General features: G+C 39.0%; 1 protein-coding gene and 1 pseudogene across 5 annotated transcripts in view; both read left to right on the top strand.

Annotated features, from left to right (window-relative positions):
* Itsn1 (intersectin 1) overlaps window positions 1-21,886 on the top strand; it is a 236,490-nt gene that overhangs the window by 157,252 nt on the left and 57,352 nt on the right. For 4 of the 5 annotated variants that reach the window (XM_023705571.1, XM_004645331.2, XM_023705568.1 and 1 more), the window contains 5 exons: window positions 8,243-8,490; window positions 10,479-10,638; window positions 14,650-14,855; window positions 15,793-15,875; window positions 19,559-19,725. In XM_023705571.1, coding sequence (XP_023561339.1) covers window positions 8,243-8,490; window positions 10,479-10,638; window positions 14,650-14,855; window positions 15,793-15,875; window positions 19,559-19,725 — 864 coding nt within the window. Of the gene's footprint in view, window positions 1-8,242; window positions 8,491-10,478; window positions 10,639-11,387; window positions 12,182-14,649; window positions 14,856-15,792; window positions 15,876-19,558; window positions 19,726-21,886 lie in introns of those variants that run through there. The other variant, XM_023705569.1, reaches the window with a different exon arrangement.
* LOC101574615 lies at window positions 181-1,862 on the top strand (annotated as a pseudogene).

Raw genomic sequence — 21,886 nt, 5'->3', positions numbered from 1 at the left:
TAGGAGGCATTTTGAAATTATTTTGCATTTAGGAAACTTGAATGATCAGCCCAATTTTCTCCAAATATATTTGTCTATGGTTATCAAAACTTTAAGTGTGATATCTTGTGTACAGTCTTGTTCTAAATGTTATTGGTGGCGCTTGCCCGGTGGCTGAGGTGGCGGCGACACTAGGAAGTGATGCCACCAAGAAATGAGAAATACAAACTTCCTGTTCCATTTCCAGAAGGCAAGGTTCTGGATGATACTGAAGGAAAACAGTGGGTACTGGGCAAGATGATTGGCTCTGGAGGATTCGGATTGATATAGTTAGCTTTCCCCACAAATAAAAGAGACAGTGATGCAAGACATGTAATAAAAGTGGAATATCAAGAAAATGGTCCATTATTTTTGGAACTAAAATTTTATCAGAGAGCTGCAAAAAAAGTATAAAAAAGTGGAGAGAACTCAAACAACTTGATTACTTAGGAATTCCTCTGTTTTATGGATCTGGCATAACTGAATTCAGGGGACGAAGTTACAGGTTTATGGTAATGGAAGGATTAGGAATAGATTTACAGAAGATCTCCGACCAGAATGGGACTTTTAAAAAGTCAGCTGTCCTTCACCTAGGTCTCCGAATGCTGGATGTACTAGAATATATACATGAAAATGAATATGTTCATGGTGATATAAAAGCAGCAAATCTACTTTTGGGTTATAAAAGTCCAGATCGGGTTTATCTTGCAGATTATGGACTTTCCTAAGATATTGTCCTAACGGGAACCACAAACAGTATCAGGAAAATCCTAGAAAAGGCCATAATGGGACAATAGAGTTTACTAACTTGGATGCCCACAAGGGAGTAGCCCTGTCCAGAAGAAGCGATGTTGAAATCCTTGGCTACTGCATACTGCAGTGTTTGTTTGTGTGGGAAACTTCCTTGGGAAAAGAACCTGAAGGACCCCGTGGCTGTCCAGACTGCTAAGACAGATCTGCTGGATGAGCTTCCCGAGTCAGTGCTCAAGTGGACTCCACCTGGAAGCAGCTGCTGTGAAGTAGCCCAGTTTTTGTCATGTGTTCATAATTTAGCTTATGATGAAAAGTCAGACTATCAAAGGCTAAAGAGGGGGCCGGGGAGATGGCTCAGTGGAATAAGCCCTTCCCTGGCAAGCGCAAGGATCTGAGTTCAATCCCCGGTTCCATCAAAAAAAAAAAAAAAAAAAAAAGGCTAAAGAAAATTCTAAACCCAAGTGGTATACCTTTAGGACCACTGGAATTTTCCACTAATGGACAAAGTACAAATGTGCATACTCCAACCGATCAAAAAGTTAATTCAAGAAAAGCTGCTATGAGACAATTTGATCAGATTAAAAGGAATTTAAAAGAAAAAGTCCACACTGAGAGAGGTTTTGAGTCCTTCACAATGTGGAAAAAAGTAGAAAAAGAGGACGAGCCGATTGGATTGACGAACAATAAAGTAGCTCAGGAAAGCACAAGAAGACAACAAAAATATCACAAGTCTTCAGAACGTGTGAATAAAGTAAAGAATTTCCCACAAAAATCTAGCTATGAAAAAAAAAAATCTAGCTATGTGTACTGCCCAGATTCATTTTATGAATCCTGTCAAGATTGTACCACTCCATATAAGATCACCAAGCCACAGTCCCCAGCCTGGTCTACATACTCTTCAACAACTGGTATAGAAGTCACAGATTTACAAAGTTCTACAAGGTTTTGATCTACAATTTCCCAGTTTACTCTGAGTGAAGAGACAAAGTCAGATGTACATTTTTATGGCTTCATCATATTTTTGCTTTTGATACTGGTATGTCTTGCTCTATATTTTCTTTGAAAATATCAAATAAAATTCTTCTGATAATTTTTCAAGTTTCCAGTTTAAAAAAAATAAAATAAATGTTATTGGTAATACAAAATCAGGAGAAATACAAGGAAAAAAAATGATGGAGTTTATGATAAATATTCATTAACTTTCCTAGCAGTTTCAAAGAGTAGAATCTGAGCTGTTGTGCTCAGGGAAGTCTTTAGTGGAGGATTCTCAGATGACTTTGATGTTGGTGGTTGAGATTTAGATCCTTTGCAAATAAATGACCTCATTCTGATCGGGAGATCTGAAGATCTGAAGAGTGCATATAAATCTAATTTGAGGGCTGGCCAAATAGCTCAGTGGATTAAAGTGCCCCCTTAGGCAGATGCAGGGGCCTGGAGTTCAATCCCTGGGCCTGCTGTGGTGATGCACGCCTGTAATCCCAGCACTTGGGAGGGTATAAATAGAAGGATCACTATGAGTCTGATCATAAGTGAGACCCTGTACACCTTGTACACCCTTCCCTAAAATACAAAAATCTAATTTTACCTCTAACATATACATATTGCACAAGCGTAAGAAATGAGAAGATCTGCTGGCTGCCATTTTGTTGAGCTTTGTCTTCAGAACACAGACTGGTCATCTTTATGTTCATCCTAGGGCTGCTATAGGACTGGGTATACCAGAATTGCTTAGGGAATTGCAAGAAAATAACTCTAGAGATTACTGTTACTGGGGCTGTGTCCTGGAAGGGTCTATGGGACTCTGCTCATACCTAGGGATTCTGGGAACTGTAATCCATGTACAATATTAAGACTTCTCTCTAGCTTTTGTTAGGGAACAGTGTCAGGAACTGCTGATTTAATCTCATCTCTTTTTCCTGCCATGACTAATCCTCCACTATTTGGGGGAAATATCCTCTTAAAAATATGAATGGAAGAAAGGGCTTTCTTCAGTCATTATCAGCCACCAATCAGTTCATTCTGGGAATGATTTATCTTCTTAGAATAACTCTTACAGACTATTTTGTTTTGTTTTTCCTTTTCCCTGGATGGGGAGTACTTCTGGAAGTACTTCTATCTTCTTTGGTGGCCATAAATTTAACATCTGAACTCAACTATTTTATTAAGAATTGGCCATGATATTGCAGCTATTTTGAGAGACCAGTATACACATAGGTATACTCATAGGTGTGGGTCGGGTCTGGCCACCTGCCAGTGTTACAGTAAAGTTCTGTGGAAAGATAGCCAGGCTCGTACGTTTACATGTTGCCTTTCACTGCTTTTGTGTTGCACCAGCAGGCTTATATAGTTGAACCAGAGGAAAAGTTTCCTGGCCTCTGGGATAGAGCTTCAGAAAAGTTTTTGAATATCCTCATCTGGGAGTTTGGCCGAACCATCTACTCAAAAGCTAAAAACCCATGAAATTTACTGTTACCTGAATCACTCGACACAGGTCCAGCAGCCACTCCTGACTGGTGACATTGAGTATGCAGTGCATACCTTTTTTCTGTCCCTGTTTTCATGGTCTATGAAGGAAAAGGGAATTTGTTTTTCTCTTGTGCTAAGTAGCTTTCTGTTACTGTAACAAAGACTTAACATAATCCACTTACAACATGAAAAGGTTTTCTTTGGTTCATAGTTTCAGAGATTCCAATCGCATGATGATGACTATTATTTTGGATAAGGAAGCACACAGGGGCACATCATCCATTGTAGAGGAAAACCACTCACCACATGGGCAGAATGAAGAGAGAGGAAGGGACCAGAGTCCCACAATTCCCTTCTAGTTCAAGCTCCCAGTGACTGTAAAGACCTCTCACTAGGACTTACTAATGTTCCCCGCCTCCCAGCAGCACCCCCCTGGAAAGCAAACCTTTACCACATGGACCTTTCAGGACATTGAAAATCCAGACTTCAGTTCTAGGTGTGGTTGCACATACCTATAATCCCAGCACTTGAGAGCCTGAAGCAGGAAGATCATGAGTTTGAGGCTATACTGGCCCACCCACATAGCCTGACCTCATCCAAAAAGATGAAGTACTACTTACTAAAAATGTAGCCATTGAGTATGTAGTCATTGAAAAAGGAGGCATAATATGATTGAGCTTTAGCCAGATAGACTTGTATCTGCAGTTGCTGCTATGTGCCATCAATTGTTGTTTCAGTGACCTACAGTATGCATGTACAGTTACTAAGATTTTATACACTAGCTCTTTGACACAATCCCAATAACTGTTTTATTTTGATATTTATTTTATTAGTATTATTATTTTTTTACTGGCTCAGGCTGCCTTGAGAGCGGGTCTGGTAAGGCATATAGAGCTGGGGATCAAATCGTGGTCCCCTGGGCCTGACTAGGTTTGCCCAAGCAGGTGCTTAAACAACTGAGCTAACCCACAAGCCCCCTTTTGATGATGTTTACTGGAGTTATCCCAAAGTGCTTAGGGCTGTTGCAGTAGGCCAGATTAAATAAAGTCATACTCGGAGCCAGCCAGATAGCTCAGCGGACTAAGGAGCCTACTTAGGCAGGCACAGTGACCAGGGTTCAATCCCCAGTGTACTGTGCTGGCCCCACCCCTGGGACTCACTGAGAAGGTGACTGAGACTGGGAGTGATGGCCAGGGCCTATAATCCCAGTGCTTGGGAGGCTGAAAACAGGAGAATCACTACAAGTCTGATTTGTGTAGTGAGACCCTGTAGACCCTTTACTAAAATACATTAAATAAATAAAGTCATATTGGGACCAAAATTGATAATAAAATCCCTCACAGCCGCTAGTGGATGACTGTCGTGTGTGTAAGTCTACATTATAGCCTGCTGTGTCACAAACAAGTATGTGTGCTTAACCTTCTGATCTGTCATGATCTTAGGCTTTTCTAAAATTGGATTCACATTTTGGGTAAGATTTCCCAAATCTATGAAGAAATACTTCTTTTCATATGTTGACCTTTATGCTTTTTCTAAGGAGGTAATTGAATTTAGGTGTTTAGAGGGACTTTTAAAATCTCCTCTGAGACTTAAAATATAATGATTAATTAGACCCCAGTGAAGATAAATCTAATCGAGACTTGTTTGTGCTGTGGCTGAAGCCAGTGCATTTCCTTGGTTAAAAGTGAAATCCATGCTGATTTTATTGCCATTGGAGATGGAAAAAGCTCTTGTTTGTAGGACTAACAGGCTGAAATGCTGCTCCTCCCACTCCTAAGGCGAAAGACTCAAACGATCTGCCCCCACTCCTAAGTACATAGGGTGGTGCAGCATGCTTCCTGACCTATTCGGGAATACCTGGGGCAGGATTCCTCAGCAAGGTGGGACATTTTCTGTAGGCTTCAAACCCAATCCCAGATCTCCACTGCATGTCTTGTTAATCAGACAAGACCCTGTGAAGGAGAGGAGTAACAGTAGGCCACAGGACACAGCTAGGTGATACAAGCAGCTGATGCTAGGAAGGAGTCGAAATTATCCCAGTAGGAATTCTGAGCCTTTCAGGTTACCATGGCAGGAAGGTTAAACCCAGAGTTGCCATCATCCCACACAGGCTTCCAGGCCATAGAACTCGTATAGAAAACCACACAGATTGTTGAGAGTGAGTCGGATGGACACCAATCGACTTTTAGAACAGAACAGAAGCACAAATAGGAAAGCCACAATTCAAACATGGAGCTGGACAATGAGAGAAATAGCTTTGAAAATTTTATCCTTAAGCACGTCTCCTATAACACAACGTTGTAGGTCTGTATCAGTCCTCATATCACCTCAAGAAAGCAGATTTTTGTTATTCTCAGCTGATAGGTGAATAAATTAAGGCCTCACAGATAGAACGTGCCTGAAGCCATCCAGTTAGTGAACTGTGGATCTGGTGCTTACATCAAGGCATTCGAATTGCAGAGCCCTGCTCTTGATCATCACACTTTGTGGTCTCGAGGCTGGTTGGTACAGACTCCTCCTCACTCCTGGCTGGCGTCACCTTTGGTCCAAAGTGGAGGAACAGAGCTTGGCTTCTATACCCTCTGAGAAGTTGGGGAGGCTCTTTGCAGCTTAGAAGCAGCTGTTTCTAGTGCCCAGCAGCTGCAGTTTCTGAGTGTCACAAAATCACCAGTAAATGCAGCCAGGAAGGATAGGCAGCTAGGCATTGAATTTTACATAAAAGAAATCACACAGGGTGGGAAAATGTTATCTTACATCCTCATCTAGAGAAATATTTGTGGCTGCCCAGAAAAAAGAAAGTAAGAACAAAACAGTGAGGACAGTGAATAGTGCCTATTATGTTCACATTCATGTAAGTGTTAGCAGGAAAGGCAGTACTAGGAAGCCAAAAATAGAACCTTTGGAAATATTATACTTGATCTAAGGAAATTCCTTTTTTGGTTCATTAGAGAATTCTTGGCCTTAAAAATTGCCTTTTTTTTCATGACAGCAAAAGTTCCCTAAGGTGGGGTAGCAAGCATATATTCACTACTTGCTAATAGTTTGTAAATAACATGTAGAATGAAGCAGTATTCAAACAAAAGAGTAATGCAGCATATTAGTCTCTCTACATGGAGTACAGATAGATATTTGGTTTGTTGAATACTTTTTGCTTTGGTTTCTTTGAATACTGTACTTCAATGGATTAGACAAGTGGTAATTTTACTAAATTTCCCAAAAATTGTTGTTTAGACTCTTCTCATCATTTCTGTGATTTCTAAAAGGTATCATTAATATCCAATGAAATGTTTAGTGTTTTACCTCCTTAGGCAATGTATAAAGGAATAAAAGTAAGAGGAGAGCTCTGATAGACCCTTACTTGGTTTATAGTCCTGAAAATAGCATTCTGTTAGTAAATGTAATCTTCCCCTTTGCTTATAAAATAGTGTGTGGGGTAACTTGTAAAGACAAGTAAGATTATTTGAGCTACTTTGATTCTTTTGAGAAAAGAAAATGCAAACAATAAAACCACTTCATAAATTATGTAGCCTCAGATTTTAGACTGTAATTGTATATTCTCATGTGCACATTTATGGTATTAAAATTAAATTTGCATAAGTGAAAACTGGGGTCGTTAAATTAATTATGGCTGTCAGTAATCATTTCATTTTTTCATCATGTATCTGTAGAGCTTTAAAATGGCTAACCACAACAGTTTATTTCCCGTAGAAGCCAGTTACAGTTGTATTTTTTACCATTCCTGTTCCTGTGTTGAATAAAATTAGGTATTGGAGGTTTATTTTGATTGAAGTCTTTACTTTCAACTTTAAATAACAAACCCAGGTTAAATTACTTTTAATAATTACATGACTTCCTGAGTGATGAAGCCTTGCCAGATTACTTCCCAATTCAAAATAAGTCATTTAAACTATGTGCCTGAGGACTTGTAATACTTTAACTGCCATTATTAGAAAAAAGAGGAAGGAAGGGCTTTTTGAAAGGTACAAAGTAAGTGGAGATTCATTCCAAAGTTAGGATTGGAGATCCCATTCAAGCCAGCTAGTCCCCTCCTGGGTATTTTTCCCAAAGAACTGAAAACCTTATACCTCAGTGCACCCATGTTTATAGCAGCACAATTTGTCATAACTAAATCCTGGAAATATCCCAGATGCCCATCACTGAAGGTTAAATAAGGAAGATGTGATATTTTTACACAATGGAGTATTATTCAGCTATCAAACAGGATAAATTCGAGTCTTTTGTCAGTAAATGGATGCAACTAGAGAAGATGGTCTTAAGTGAAATAAATCAAACCCACGTGTGCAAACATCATATTGTCTCCTCAGTGTGAGAACCTGAAAGAGAAAAATGGAATCTGAAGGGTACAATAGACACTGTTAAAAGGGATGAATTTATTCAAAATGAAAGAGTTGAGGAGAAGGACAAGAGAGGGAGTGGGGCAAAGAGATTTATCTATGTAAGTAAGCAAGATGCTTTCAACTACTGTGCATTTCTGCTGGTCTATGGAAAAGAGTAGTTAATGTTTAATTTGTTTTGTCTCCGTTTTTCAGTTGTTTGTACTTTTTCTCTTCTTAATTTCTTATACATTTTTTTCTTTTTTTATTTCTTCCAATTTTACATACATATATATGGTAATAATGAATAACTGATTGGAACACAATACTACGTATTATAACAAATACTGTGAAATTCATATTACTTTGTAAAGTGAAAATCTGTATCACTTGTAAGTTTTTCTGTTTCAATTCTAATTTGTACTCTTTAAAAAATAAAAAAGTAAAAAATAAAACAAATTTTCATAACAAAAAAAAGTAAGAATTTGAATTATGGCCCTTTCCAGAATTAATGTTTAAAGACACATTTTTCTCAGACGCTTAGACTAGGATAAAGAAATGTCTATGCTGTGTGTTGGGTCAGTGCTTAGGGCTTTGTTGTGGTGGGATATTTGGTGTATTCAGGGGTTGATTTAGTTCCACTTAGATAAAACATTGTGACTTTCCTGCAGGTGGATGAAAGCCAAACTGGAGAACCGGGATGGCTTGGAGGAGAATTAAAAGGAAAGACAGGATGGTTTCCTGCAAACTATGCAGAGAAGATTCCAGAAAATGAAGTTCCTGCTCCAGCCAAACCAGTGACTGATTCAGCATCCACCCCTGCCCCTAAACTGGCTTTGCGTGAGACCCCTGCTCCTTTGGCAGTGACCTCTTCTGAGCCCTCCACAACCCCAAACAATTGGGCCGACTTCAGTTCCACGTATGTGTAGAGATGCTATTCCTGACAATTTTTAAAATCCCAATTTAGTTATCTTTTTTTCCTCCAAATGTTTTTAAAGTTTTGGCTTGTCTCTCTTTGAATGGGAGCTGCTTTGTTTAAATTACTTCTAGCACACTGGCAAAATCACTGAACTAGGGGCCAGAGAGATGGCTCAGTAGAATAAGTTCTTCCCTGGCAAGCGCAAGGGTCTGAGTTCAATCCCCAGTTCCCCCCCCCCCCCAAAAAAAAAAAACAAGCAAAATCACTGAACCACTGAACTAGATTTAATGATAATCATGACCTAACAGATTTGCTGTGGTCTGAACTAAAGCCTGTCATCGTGTTTTGTTCAGTATTTTATTTGAATCTTCCATTCTTGGGGAAGAAATAGAGAAATACAGCTTCCTGATAATCTCTATTAACATTCATGCCAGTCAGCAAATACACATTTCCCTAATACAGTCATGTAGCAGTTTTTTTGTTGCCCCCAAACAGAAAATGAATTCAGTCATGTGCATTTGAATAAGATAAAAAGCTGTTTCCTCTAAAGCTTTGTACTTTTGTTAGTCTAGTACAAATGTATAATGGAGTGAACAGTTGTGTACAAGGTGTGTACAGTGTTATTAGTTCTGTGCCTTTGATCACCAACAAATGGTTAAGCAGACAGCATGTAAGCGAAGGTTTGTAGTGACAGATGAAACGGCTGTCCCTTCAGTTACAGGGTCTGACTTACATGTGTAGTTGTCTAAAAAATATTTAATACTAGTATGGTAGTAAGTGACTGGAGTAAGAAGTGTTGTAAATTTCTTTTTGAGTCTAATTATCTTCCAGGAGAAATGCATGGAAGTCAAGATGTATTTCTGGGGAAAGATGTGGTCGAACAAATGGAGGAAGGAGAATAGTGACCAAGAGAAGGATAGTTTTTTGTACTTAATTTTGTGTGAAGGTGAAGGTGCTAAACTTGCCTATGTAGTCTCTGTTTTTTTTTTTTTTTTTAAAGGCCTGACTTCCAAGTTGAAATTCTTCTTTCTTTATATCTTTATTTAAAAGTTCAGACTCTTTTTTTAGATAGGGTCTCACTATGTAGTGCAGGCTGGCCTTGAACTCGGTACTTACGTAGTAACCCAGGCTGTCCTCAAACTTGTGGTGATCCTCCAGCCTTAGCCACCTGAGTGCTAGGAGTACAGATATGTGCCACCATGTCCAGTTCCAGGATTTATTTTTACTGTGGATCATATCAGTGTGACTTTTTTTTTTCAATAGATATATGGTATGCAAGTTTTTGGTACCATTCATAAGCTTCTTATTTTCCAAATCAAAAATCAAGATGTACAATCTAATAAAGAAATTATTTTGATTTTCTAATTTGTTTACATGTCTTATAAAGATAATAAATAGTAAATTACATTTAGATCTGCTTTCTTGCACATGTGTTTATCTACAGCCATTTAAAAAAACAAAATTAGAACTGTCTTATACAAGGCAACATGCTGTTCCTGAGAGGCCACTTGTAGTTTTCATGGCATCTGGGCATATGACCAGGTGCTTACCCTGGACAGAGATGCTCTGGCAGCCAACTTGGCATATTTTCATATGTGACATTTGGCTTTGTTTTTCTCGTTTATGTACTGTTATTACAAATTATGAAAGTCATCACATAAGCATGTTTTTATAGTGTTTTGGAGTTTCAAATTATTTTAATACCTAGTATTTCAGGTGATCCTTACAGCCAACCCATAGTGTCAAAAAACAATTACAATATGCATGAGGGCTTTTTCCAGAGTAAATCTTAGACTCAAGCCTCACCCCAACACGCTTCTCTATCCTCCTCCTTCTTTAACTGTAAAAGGCTTTGTGTTTCACAGACCCAGGGGTGTGAAACATGTTTTCATGTTTTAATTTTAAATTTATTTTTGCAATGTACTGTGGGTGGAAAGCCAATGCATTAGGAAGTGCTCACTATTTATAGAGTGTTCCTTTCCTTCCAGGTGGCCCAACAACACGAATGAAAAACCAGAAACAGACAATTGGGATGCGTGGGCAACCCAGCCTTCTCTTACCGTACCCAGTGCTGGCCAGTTAAGGCAGAGGTCAGCCTTTACTCCAGCCACGGCCACTGGCTCCTCCCCATCTCCTGTCCTGGGCCAGGTGAGGGTTTGAAGATGTAGTGTGACTCACAGTGCCAACAACTTCAGCACATGCTTGTTGGTGATATTGTTAGAAGTAAGCCTCCTGGTGGGTCATAGGCTTGGCCAGCTAGGTGTGTATTCTCTCCTGAGAGCTGAGAATGTGCTATCAATAGAGTTCTGGCAGGGTAAACTTCTGCTTAGCTTGATTGAGATACTTCACTGAAGTAGTATTTGAACTACATCTTGACCAGCAGGTAAGATCTTATTTAAAAATGGAGAATGCTAACATTTGACAAAGGAAGGACTGTGAGAAGAGCCTTTAAACAGAAAAGCAGCCCATGTGTAAGTAAATTCATGACTAAGTCTATTTGGCTAGAATTTTAGGTGCTTAGTAGAAAAATTAGACTGATTGCAGATTAATAGGAAGCTCTGGAATGCCCTGTCAAGGAAGAATAATTTCTGGAAGGATAGAGGTGGTTATTTTGAATTTGTCTCTTTTGCTTAATACAATAAAGATGAAGGAATGGATTAAAGGATGAAATTTCTATAAAAAATCAAACCAAATAGCACATACCTGTTTGGGAGGGACCTAGGGACAGTTTCTGCTTTAGAAACACCCAGATTAATGTAAGATGCTGGGCAGATTGGTCAAGAGGTGGTGTGCAGGAAGATTAGAACAGGGAATGAGCAAGCAGTGACCCCTGTTAGGAGTATCCAGGTGTGAGGGAGGGAAGCCTGGATGTGGCTGCATTCACTTTTACCAAGCAGGAGGAGTCCGTGGAAAGGGAAGAGAAGAACCTGCAGAGGAGAGCCATGAGGATGGAGTCACAGGCCTTGGGAGCCAGCAGGAAAGGAGAGTGACCTGGAATTGAAAAGATTCATCTTAAGGCAAGTTAGGGAAGCAGGAGAAAATGGAGTTGAGGTAGAGAGAGGAGTTGGGAAGTGTCACAGTGATGGTAGAAACAGTGTGCAGGTCGTCATGTCTGGCAGGCTAGAGGGACATGAAACTGGAGGGTGGAAGAAAGATGGCAGCTAGGATCTGTGAGAATCATCCCCCTGGTGAATGCATTCAGATATGTGGATTATCGTGGTTCCCTAAGCTCCAGGCATGAGGATTATATGGCCTGGAAAAGGAGGAGCAGCTACTGATGATAGGGTGCCAACTTCCCTTTGCATCTGCCAAGGCTCAGCCTTTGGTTGGATGTCCCATGCTCAGTAATGCTCACTTGGTGACAAGGGAGTACAGGTGCAAGGGGTGGAGTAGGTAGTTACTGGAAACTTAAGACAGAAAACATTTGATGTTCAAAAAAGAAATAGGGTGCTTGTATCAAAGCCACTGCAAAAAAGGAGACCATTCTGTGCAGTAAGTAGAATGTTTTATTGGCTCTGGAAGTACTAAAGTGAAACCAGATTGCAAAATAATAAACTGGGAATGAGCAGTGAAAAAGCAGATAATTTGTGAAGAAAAGAGAAGGAGCAGAATGGAAAGAGGGTACTGGAAACACACTAGCCATCCATGTTGCCAGTGAAGGAAAGGATTGATAAGAGTCAGAATCGAATAGGTGCCAGGTGGGCACAGCATTAAACATACAGAAGAGAAATATTTGAGCTGGATGTGATGGCGCATTCCCATAATTCCAGCACTTGGGAGACTGAGGCATTAGGATTGCCCTGAGTTTGAGGCCAGCTTGGGCTACATATTGAGACCATATTTCAAAATGACAACAACAACAAACCAAAGGAACTTTTGAGTTTGTCTTTTTCTGGATAAGGAAAGGTATAGAGAAATTGGAGAAACTAAGCAGACAAGGAAGTTCAAGTTGGGCACATGGCATCAGTCTCTGTGCAGAGGGAGCCTTGAGGGCCTGCAAGATGTAGAAGCTTAGAAATTGGAAAATGAATTTGGTTAAAAAGAATAAAAATTGACAGGGTGAATTTAACCTGAATCTTGATCATTCCACATTGTCTCTGCTTTCTCTAGCAGTACTGCTCAGCTCAAGATTGGGGGTCATAACAGTTGCACAACCTAGTATGACTGTTACTCTTGTTGCAGTGATTCTGTGCTTAAATCATCACGAATTTTGTTGCCAGTCTTCTAGACAGTATCATCTCTGTTTTGTGGATATGGGAACTGAGGTCTAGAGAGAGTAAACAGTTGTCCAAGTGTCCCAGAATTAATGAGTGCTATACTTGAAATTCAAACCCTGGATCCTATCCACATGAAAAGGTTCAGGGGACAGGCATAAGGAAGGCTTTTCAGGGTAGAGATTCTGAAGTACCTTTGAGAGCACAGAGGAGGTGGCTTAGACCGGGGTCTAGTCCTGGAGAAGAAATCAACACAAGTGGCCAAGAGAATTAGACAGGACAGAAGGGCTGAGTATCAGTGGCTGTAGGTAGGAGGTTCACTGTGGTAGGGGAGGGACAATGTAGGATCCGGGGTGTGCGGAATCCAGAGAAACCTCTTCAGTTCTGAGGAGAGAAGTGAAAGAAATAAGGGTGGTGTTAAGTTTGGGGAAGTAAGAACCCATGAAGAGCATGTGCTTCATTTATTTGTTTCTTTTAGTTCATTGAAAATAAAATTTTGTGCTATTATCTGTTTATTTCTTCTTTGTGAGCATATTTTGTCTGTGTTATATACTTCTGACTACTTTCAAGATTGTGATATGTAGTGTATTAACTATTGGTATTGTGTTATTTTGTTGTAAAAGTTTGTTTTTTTAATAAAATAAAAAAGGTATTGATGTAGACACTAAAACTAGTTGAGCTGTTATAAATTCTCCATTTACCACAATTCTATCATAATATAGAATAAAAATGAATTCCGAAGGCAAACACAAATTGGCTCTGGCCTGGCTCTTTGGGCCTTGTATTTTGATCCTGTCCATTTATGTAGATGTTTGAAAATTAAGTGTCTTATTTGTTAGTGAATGTTTTAAGTTGCTGTCATATTTGTAGAGATAATAAGAACCTCCCCCTGCCTTTCCAGCCTCATCTCCTACCACACCCTTCCATGAGTCTAGGCTGCATACAGCCCCCGATTGTGCTCCTCTTCCTGGACTCTTTGCTGCGCATGCCGTGTACCACCTCAGGGCCTTTGCCTGTGCTGCGTCTTCTGCCTGGAATGTCCTTCCTCCACAGCCCTAGCTGTCAAAGTCTTCATCCTTCAAGGCTCAGCTCAGATGCCTCCTGTCCAGGGAAACTGTCCCTTATACCCCCAGGCAGAATCCATCCTTCCTTTTGTTTTGTTTCTACAGAGAGAAATTGGAACTTCTTTATAGGATATTTCATTCTACCAGATGATATATGTAGTTGGTTTTATCTCTTTCTTCCCCACTAACTATGAGTTCCTGACTAATCACAGTGTCCAGCTTTTTATAGTACTTTATGGTCAATAAAATGCTTTATGCTAAATTACTTAGGAGAGACAGAGATGGTGTCTTATTTATTGTCGCAATCCCATACATACAGATGAACAATAAGTAGTAGTAATGAAGAATTTATGCTAATTCATCCTGGTTTCTCCTGAAGACTTCTTTTCTTCAGTTCTGGAAATTGAAACAGTAAGCAACATCCAAGCCCTAACCCCCTATTTCATTAAAAAGAACTAAAACAAGCACAGGACAACACATGGTCTATTTTCCTATGTCCACCCAAACTAAAACATGAACTGATTGTCTCATGCAGTGTGGTACTATTTCTGCTCCACCATTAATCCTCCACTAGAAACCCAATTCAAGTTGGAAACGGGCAGGTGCTCTGGGCAACTTGAGAGTTAAAATAATATAAAATGTACAGAGTCAAGTGCAAGAGAAGCATGCTTATTTACATGGAGAATTCTTGATGGTCCCAAAAAGGCTCATGAATGGGCTGACAGTTTTTGCTGTAGTTTTTGGAAACAAGTACTAAAAGACAGTGAGGCAGGTTTGTGCGCTCATGTGTGCTTATTGCAAAAAAGTGCCAGTATTCACATCAGCCAAAAGTAATAACAACCGCAATGTAATGAGAGGTCCTTTATGTTATTCCACACAAGGGTGAAAAGGTGGAGGGGCTACAAGCACAAGCCTTGTATCCTTGGAGAGCCAAAAAAGACAACCATTTAAATTTTAACAAAAATGATGTCATCACCGTCCTGGAACAGCAAGATATGTGGTGGTTTGGAGAAGTTCAAGGTCAGAAGGGTTGGTTCCCCAAGTCTTACGTGAAGCTCATTTCAGGGCCCATAAGGAAATCTACAAGGTATTTTTGTGTTTGTCTGCTTCCATTTGCTAAACACTATTGGGCATTAAATTATTGTTTGCTATGTTTTGGGGATTCCCCCGCCCCATTCTTTATGTATTTAGTACAGGGTCTCACTACACAGCCCAGACTCTTAGTGATCCTTCTGTTTTCAGCCTCCCCCAACATTGTGTTTACAGGCATGTGTCACCACACCCGGACTCTAAATTACTGTGTGCACTAGTTAAGATTCATAGATTATTTTGTCCTTTTAACTGCAAAAGTATGACTATATGAAGTACAAAACAAAAAAGGCTTGTGTAGATAAGTAGTCATCTTTCTTTCTTCGTGGAAGGTTATATATTCAGTGGTCTGTGTGAGAAAGAACTTTGCCCTGGGACCTGGAACATACATGCATATGTGAATACATAGAGAAGCAGAGAGTTTGAGAAAATATTTGAAGAGTGAATTATCTCTTTTGTTTAGGGTCTGCTTATATAGCATGACACCTATAGGGTTGTTGTCTAATTATCGTAATTATGCAGATGATCAAAACAAATTTCAAGCTTCCTGAAGAGAGAAATAGCAAAAATACCTGATGAGCAGCTATCTGTCATGCTTTGAAGTGGACCAGAACACACCAGGTGTGGTGGTATATGCCTGTAATCTCAGCACTAGGAAGGCTGAGGCAGTAGAATCACCATGAGTGATTGGGGCCAGCTTAAACTACATAAGTAAGTTCAAGGCCAGCCTGAACTACATAGCAAGGCCTTGTCTCAAAAAAGGGAAATATACCAGAACATAGGCTGTCCGGTTGCCATACCATCTTCACTGTGGGTTTCTAGCTTAGCTATTTCACCTTTGAATTGTTCAATTTTAGAACAGAAGTCAGTCACATTTGACTATTTCCTCCTAAGATAAGAATTAAATTCTTCTTTCCATCCCTCCCTTCTTGCAGTATGGAGACTGGTTCTTCAGAAAGCCCTGCTAGTATGAAGAGAGTGGCTTCCCCTGCAACCAAGCCAGCCGTGTCAGGTGAAGGTGAGGACTTTCTTCGTGTTATGTGCTTTGGGAGGGCAAGTACTTTATGGAACACAGATAGCAAATGTTTGAAATGAGACTGGACTTTATTTTTATATAGACCACATTAATTCGTGATCAAGATATTAAAGAATATTTCTTGCATAAGTCATTTTTTCCCTGATCTGTTTCATGTCATAGACCTAAGTATTATATAGGCACCAGTGTACTGAAGGAGATATCTTTTTAAATTTTAAGAAATGAGCATAATTCGGGCACTAATGGTAAAAACCACATGTCCTTTATACATTCAATGCAGTCATTTTCATAGCACTAACTGAGGAGTGCTATCTGAGTTAGGCTTTCCATGTAGAAGTCTGAGCATGTTATGCAGTCAACAGATGTCCTAACTTCCCAATTTTGTAATAATTTGTCAAAGGTCCCTAGAATAAATTATTTGAGGATAGAAGTTTTATTTACTTCAGTAATCCAAAATAAATTGTTGGATTCCTTAGACACTTTGCCTAATGAAAATACCATTATGAAATAATAACTTCCATAGAAATAGCAAATGAAAAGGTTTAGGCTTGGGGCCGGGGAGATGGCTCAGTGGAATAAGCGCTTCCCTGGCAAGTGCAAGGGCCTGAGTTCAATCCCTGGTTCCGCCAAAAAAAAAAAAAAAAAGGTTTAGGCTCACAGTGAAAGCATTCTCTTTTCAAGTGAAAGTTTGAAAGAATTTTTCTTCTTTTAAGTTTACAGATATGAAACCTCATTATCAGTTAAACTTCTGCAGTATTTATTTACATCCAGTATTTGTTATTACCATGAAAATAATTACAAATACAATTCTTTGTATAATTCTCTTAATGGCTTCTTAAAAAATTGCTAATTAGAAGAGCAAGGCAGAAAACACATTTAAATACAGTGTGTACAATTGATATAGTAAAAAGCAAAAATGTCTATAGTTTTTAGAACAAAACTCAGTATGTGCGTTTTGCTGCTTTTCCTGGGTGACTGGTAGAACCACTCAATGGAGAGTGATGTGGAGGAATCTTGGTTTTGAAACAAGTAAGATGCTCAATATTGGAGGCCTCACACAGGTGAACCACACTTTTTCTGAAAGTCTGGCACGTTTTAGAAAGATGTAAACTCTGATCTTAGTTGGTCATTTATTTGAAAAGAATTTGGTATTAGAAATAGTAGAAAATGTTGCTGGCTTTGTAGAGAAAGTTCGTGAGAACACAGTAAGCTAAAGATTCCTGGAGAGGCTGTTTTCAGACATTGATGAGCCTCTTGTTGATACTGCATTGAAAATAAACCAGATTAGATAAATTGCCTACCTGGGTAGCTCTTAAAACAGTGACTTGTGCCTGACGTACATCTTCAGTTAAATGTCTCTTGAGAGAGCATCACTGACGGGGAGCCGTCTGACTTCATCCTGATACTGGGCTTCACTGTCCTGTAGCATCTTGCAGATGGCTGTGTGCATCTCATGGTGTACAAAGCTCCCAGCCTCTGCAGAATCCTTATATTTTAAACTATAGTAGTAGGTTCACCCACAAATCATATTTCCAAGGTTACTTCAAAATTTTGGACCAGCTAGGTATGGTAACACTAAACTATTATTCCAGCACTCTGGGAGTCTAAGGCAGGATGACCACAAAGTCAACCCCAGCCTAGCTAACTTAAGTTTAGCAAGATCCAGTCTCAAAAAATGCAGTAGAACTGAAGATATAAAAGTCCTGGGCTAAAAGGGATTGTGTTTTAATGTATTTTTACTGCAAAGGGAAAAATAAAATTTAGAACCATTTTAAAGAAATTGTAAGCAGCAGAATCACTGGGGAAAATACAGGTTGCTCAAGATCCTTTCTGAAATAGTCAGTGGGAACTAAAGAACAGTAACCAGAAGGAAGATGACAAGGGAAGGGTCAGAATATTGAGGAATTGGAAAAGTAAAACTATAATAATACAAAGAAAATGCACAGGTTGATGCCAGCAAACTTTGATTTGTTGGAGTGATTTTCCCATTTTCAACTGTAGAGTTATATGTTACCAGTGCTGGAGGCCTAAAGACAAGCCTTCTGTATTCCCAAGGAGATTTGGTGGCCTTTTGTCTCTTTGGGTCCCACACTGTCTTCCAGCAGTCTCTCTGGTCTGGCCACAAGTGACCACGGAAGCCAAAGGAGGACACTGGATCTTGGGATACTCATTTCAGCACATGTCCTAGGTTTTTATGTGTTTTTTTTAATTTTCATTAATACCTTCTGCAGATGTTGTTATAATTGAGTAGTCTGCATACTGTTTCTGTCTTTGTAACAACATTGGATTTTCTAATTAAAGAATGTCATCTAAAATTATAGTGAGACACATACTTTACTCATCATAAAAATGAGCTTTTTGAGTCAGTAATGACTTTTCTGTTCTTTAAAAAAGGCAAAAGTCTGGTATAAAATGCAGAAAAAGCAGAAACAAGAAATGTATGCATCTTTGTAAATCTTTTCTGTTGTACTTTTATCTAGGATTTTTTATATTTTGAAAGTATGACTTTCAAAAGTATGACTAAGTCCTAGTAGCATCATTTAAAAACAATGTAGAGTTCTACTTATAATTTTTTTAAAAATCTGAAATGTAAAGACTAAAGCATTTATTTTAAGAATAATGTTTATGAATTAGGAAATGTGATAAACTGTGATGTCTTTTTACCTTATTGACAATGCCTTGATGATGATGATGATGATGATGATGATGATGATGATGATGATGATGATGATTTTATGAATGTGGTAAAGGGTCTCGCTATGCAGCTCTGACTCATAGTGATCCTCCTGTTTTCAGCTTCCCCAGCACTGGGATTATAGGCATGCACCACCATGCCCAGACTTGGTGTGTGGCCCAGCACGTCTGGGGGCAGGACCGGTATGGCATGTGGTGCCTGGGATCAAGCTCCAATCCCTATGCTTGCCTAAATAGGAGCTTAGGCCACTACCTGGCCCTAGTCTTGATTATTTTCTAGGGTTGAGTAGATACGACTTTCCCTCCTCCGCCCACTCTACCTGTGGATGCATGTAAGTGGCTCATAGATGCCCATTTTAACTAAATGTTGCCAGTTTTTTGTTGTGTGTTCCAGTAGCTTTCTGCCATCAGTGTATATTACACAATAGAGCATAATAAGAAATTCTCTTCTTTAATCTAGGCGTTGACACCCTCAAAATTGAAACACAATTGGCAAAAGCCATTTTCATTTAGAAAGAAATAATGTTCTGTTTATCAATAAAATTTTGAAAAAAAACCAAACAAACAAAAAAAAAGAAATAATATTCAATCCCTGGTTCCGCCAAAGTTCAATCCCCAGTTCCGCAAAAAAAAAAAAAAAAAAAGAAAAAAAAAAAAGAAAAAAATAATGTGATCCTAAGCCAGAGGCCCTTTTTGGTATTTAGTATTGTTAGACACACAGTTATGTTTTGCCCCTTTGCTGGATTTTTACAGCCATAGTCTCCCTATCTGTGAGACACTGAATTTTTATGTGCAGTTGAGGAATGTACAGCCTGGGATATTCCACGGCTCTGTATTTTGTCTGTGATTAGCCTTTCTCTTGAGTGGACCTTATCCTAACTTCCCAATTCATAAACTTGCTTTTACAAAGATGTCTGGGATTTCTTTAAACAATCAAACTCTCTTTGTATCTCAATATTTCTCCCCACCAGAATTTATTGCCATGTATACTTATGAGAGTTCTGAGCAAGGAGATTTAACCTTTCAGCAAGGGGATGTGATTTTGGTTACCAAGAAAGATGGTGACTGGTGGACAGGAACAGTGGGCGACAAGTCCGGAGTCTTCCCTTCTAACTATGTGAGGCTTAAAGATTCAGAGGTAAACCCACTTTCACTGTTTCCTCTCTTCTGTGTGGTATCCTTCTGGAAGGGAGTCATGATATTTGTCAGTGGAATGCTCTGTAGGGTTTTGCTAAGTTCTTGAACATGACAGTAGCTTCCATGTGAGCTGGAACTGTCTGACCTTGTCTATTGGTTCTGTGGGGTAAGAATTGGTTTCCCACAAGCAGAATTCATGGGGCCAAGTGGGTGCTGCATTAAGGGGTGGTAACATTATTAATTTCTGTTCCTGCGTGTAACCATTTTAGGATTTGGAGTAAACCTTCTTGCTTAGTTCTTCTTTATGGTCCTTGATTTTTAGCTGTCTTCTGTTTTATCTTAGGCAGCAGTAGTTTGCCCATGTAAAATAAAAGTATTCTGCTGATACTGGTTTTAGAATATTGGGCAGTAAAATTTTCTTAATGTGTTTCTTTTTGCATATACAGTAGAAAGACACAAGATCTAAGAGGTTGCTATATCTTGAGGATGCTGTTACCTACTTATACTGGAATTGGCTCCTATTGTTACTAAGCAGAGCCCTATAAATTTGATTGTGTAAAATGTGGTCTTTAGGTACTACAAGTTGAATGGAGAGAGACTACAGAGCATAGGAACCTGTTTTGTAGTGGAGCATTTCAGAATATAAATGTAGTTACTTAACAGAGACATAAATATAAGTGAACAAAAATTCACTCTTTGGGGGCTTTTTTGTTTCCTTTTTTAAAAGCACAGTTGGCGCCCCTTTATTTTCTTTTTTTCCTCAGACCTCATAGGCATAGAGAAAAAGGGCTGGCAGAGATGCCGTAGAGACCGCATTCTTGAGTGTAAACTTGTGGACAGCTCTGGCTCCCTGAAATGCCAGGAGGGACTGTTCATTGGGGCCTGGGGCCCTTGCTTTCTAGCGATTTTGGGTGAGGCTGCGCCTCATGACTTGGCATAGCCTTCTCACATTCCCTGCCATTCCCAATAATGGTTTTATATGCTTTTTAAAACAAAGATAGTTCATTATTGTTTTTATTTTTATTGTTATGGTATTGACCACAGCTTGTAGAGATTCCCTTGGATAGATTTGTATAACTCTGCCCAGAGTTAGAGAATTTGGCAGAAGCCTGGAAGAAAATAATTTTCCTCTGTCAGGCAGCTGGCTTATTGAATTCTATAGACCTGCAAAGGGAGACTTAAACTCTTCTCCAGACCAGCAAGTTGGCTCTAATAAGAATCTTATAGATGCTATTTCAGGGAGTAGGGGGAAAATGCTAAAACTAAACTCAATTTCTATTTTCACGGGTGAAAATTCTTAAAGTGATATTACCTTTTGGTTCACTTAAAATATAAAAGCCATTTGGCTTGTGTTGAAATGCGTTTTCACTTTATTAAATCTATTTACATTTTGACTAAGGTCTGTCTCCATAAGGAATTTAGTAACATCTAATAGATAGTAAAAATCTAAATCAACACTAAAAGCTACAAAAGCTATTGTATCATATTTTAATAAGTTATAATTTTGATTTTTAAAACCATTAGAAATCAGTATATTTAAAAAACTGACTTCCTAAGGTAGAGTTCTTAACCATGGTCTTAAATTATTAGGCACTACAGAAAACCAGCAGTATTAAAAAGTTTTAGATAAATACTTAGCTACCTTGTTTAGTAATAAAAATAAAAACTAAGAAGTCTGTCCTTTCATCCTATTAAATACAGAGTTCAGTGTATTAGCAAGGCATTTTACCAAACTTAAAGCCAGACCAAACTTCAGATACCAGATAGGATCTATAGCCCTGGGCAGGGGTTGTCCTCCTTGCCACCCTTTTCTGAGGGACAGGGGCTTGGGGCAGATTTTCACCAGTGCAGCCAGGACAGAGCCTGGCCTTCTGGATACATCTAGTTCGGTGTGCTGTGATTTCTCAAAGCATGTTGGAGCCATTTGAACTTGTGGTTGGTTGCCAGTACTTTCTTCTTTTCATGGAATAGAGGAAGTATAGTTTAAGCCAGTACAAGGAAGTAAATGGAAGTAAATTTAACCCAAACTTTTCCTGATAAATGATTATTAAATTTCAATAACGAAAAATATAGGGACAGTGATAAGTTGGCTTCCTGTTAAATAAATTGCATGTTTTTATTTTTATAATAATTTTCATTTAGTTCTTAAATCCTTGCTTCTT

Source organism: Octodon degus, unplaced genomic scaffold (assembly GCF_000260255.1).
Source record: "Octodon degus isolate 3935 unplaced genomic scaffold, OctDeg1.0 scaffold00225, whole genome shotgun sequence".
Classification (NCBI taxonomy): domain Eukaryota; kingdom Metazoa; phylum Chordata; class Mammalia; order Rodentia; family Octodontidae; genus Octodon; species Octodon degus.
This window is presented reverse-complemented; position numbering and strand designations above follow the sequence as displayed.